General features: G+C 32.7%; 1 protein-coding gene across 4 annotated transcripts in view; it reads left to right on the top strand.

Annotated features, from left to right (window-relative positions):
- The first annotated feature begins 238 nt into the window (after positions 1-238).
- LOC111394418 (ras-related protein RABC1-like) overlaps positions 239-1,423 on the top strand; it is an 8,284-nt gene continuing 7,099 nt past the window's right edge. Inside the window, exons 1-3 of one of the 4 annotated variants that reach the window (XM_023020233.1) lie at positions 239-400; positions 437-508; positions 614-783. In XM_023020233.1, coding sequence (XP_022876001.1) covers positions 636-783 — 148 coding nt within the window. In that variant the 5' untranslated portion in view covers positions 239-400; positions 437-508; positions 614-635. Of the gene's footprint in view, positions 509-613; positions 784-1,423 lie in introns of all 4 variants that reach the window. The other 3 variants (XM_023020236.1, XM_023020232.1, XM_023020234.1) reach the window with 3 other exon arrangements.

The following is a 1,423-nucleotide window of genomic DNA, read 5'->3' as shown; positions in this document are numbered from 1 at the left end:
TATATATATATATATATATTTTTTTTTTTTTTAAATAATAGTAAACGACCATTTTAAAACATTGAGCCTGTTTGGGAGTTATTTTGAGAATTGATTTTTTGATCGTTAGGAGAAAAGTGGGGTCCACATGTGAGAAAAGAAGTCAAATATAATGATTGGAATAGTGAAATAACGATCAAAAAATCAATTTTTTTGGACAAAAAATCGCTCATTGTCTACTTTTGGGTGGCCATCTGCCTCCATTTCCTCGTTTTGCTAGTGCCATTCACACCGTGAAGAAGAAATTCTTTTTCGTATACTCTTTTGCCTTTCATTTGCTCATGCTCCTCTTTAACATTCACTAAATGATTGATTTATATAATCAGTGACGAAATATATATTCAACAGAATGTTTTAATACATTTATTGACATCTGAAAGTGTAGATGTTTTAATACATTTATTGACATCTGAAAGTGTAGATTGTAGATCTGCTATATCTTGTTCTTACCCATTCACTGAATTCAATCGTGGGTCCTCTGTCTTTTTCTCTGCCCGTTTTTCTAGTTTTATTATAATTTGTTTTATGGGGGTTTTTGAATTATGTATGAACTTATTGGAAATTTTGATTATAGGGATTTAAAAATTGAGAAAAATATGGAATCGTCGTCATCATCATTATCATCGCCTCCGGAATTCGATTACTTGTTTAAGCTGTTGTTGATTGGAGATTCTGGTGTCGGGAAAAGTAGCCTTTTGCTCAGTTTCACTTCAGATACTTTCGAGGATCTCTCTCCTACCATAGGTGAAATCTATTGTTCTCTTTCTTAATTTTTTATGCAATTACACATCATTTGAAGGAAAAAGAAGGTTTGCATGTTTATCTGTGATTTAAATCGTTGAGGATAAATTTGTAAAATTTTGAATATAAGTGCGAATGCTTGGAACAAATTTCTGAGTAGGATCCTGATGATAACTTGAGAAATTATTTAATTTTGTGCATTCTAACTTTTAAATATATGCGTGAGACAAAAGGATGCGCAAATACGTTTTACATAGCAACGGGTAAGGACATTATGATATGAAACCTGTCCAAAGGTATCCCAACCAGATTAAAACCAAAGTAAAATGCAACAAAGAAACAGGCAAGTAATCCCTTACCCAGTCAACTGGTCAATGTGTCTTGAAATTGAAGCTAATTGCTAGTTTTTGGGGTATGGTGATCTGAGAGAAGACTTTTCAATGTTGTATCATAGTATAATGACCATATTGTTCATCTGAAGTAGTGCAGGAATATTGTTTTCTTGGTGACACTTCCAGGTTGATTTCTAGGGTGATGCATTAGCTGTATTGATTGGTTGGCTTTATTCAAAAGTTCAAATAACTTTTTTTTCTTAGACTAAAATCATTATTGCATAAATGGCGGGTTGGCAATGAACACCTCC

This window comes from Olea europaea, chromosome 5, assembly GCF_002742605.1.
Source record: "Olea europaea var. sylvestris chromosome 5, O_europaea_v1, whole genome shotgun sequence".
In the NCBI taxonomy this organism is placed as follows: domain Eukaryota; kingdom Viridiplantae; phylum Streptophyta; class Magnoliopsida; order Lamiales; family Oleaceae; genus Olea; species Olea europaea.
Note: the sequence above shows the minus strand (reverse complement) of the source record. Positions and strands in the feature narration are given on the sequence as shown.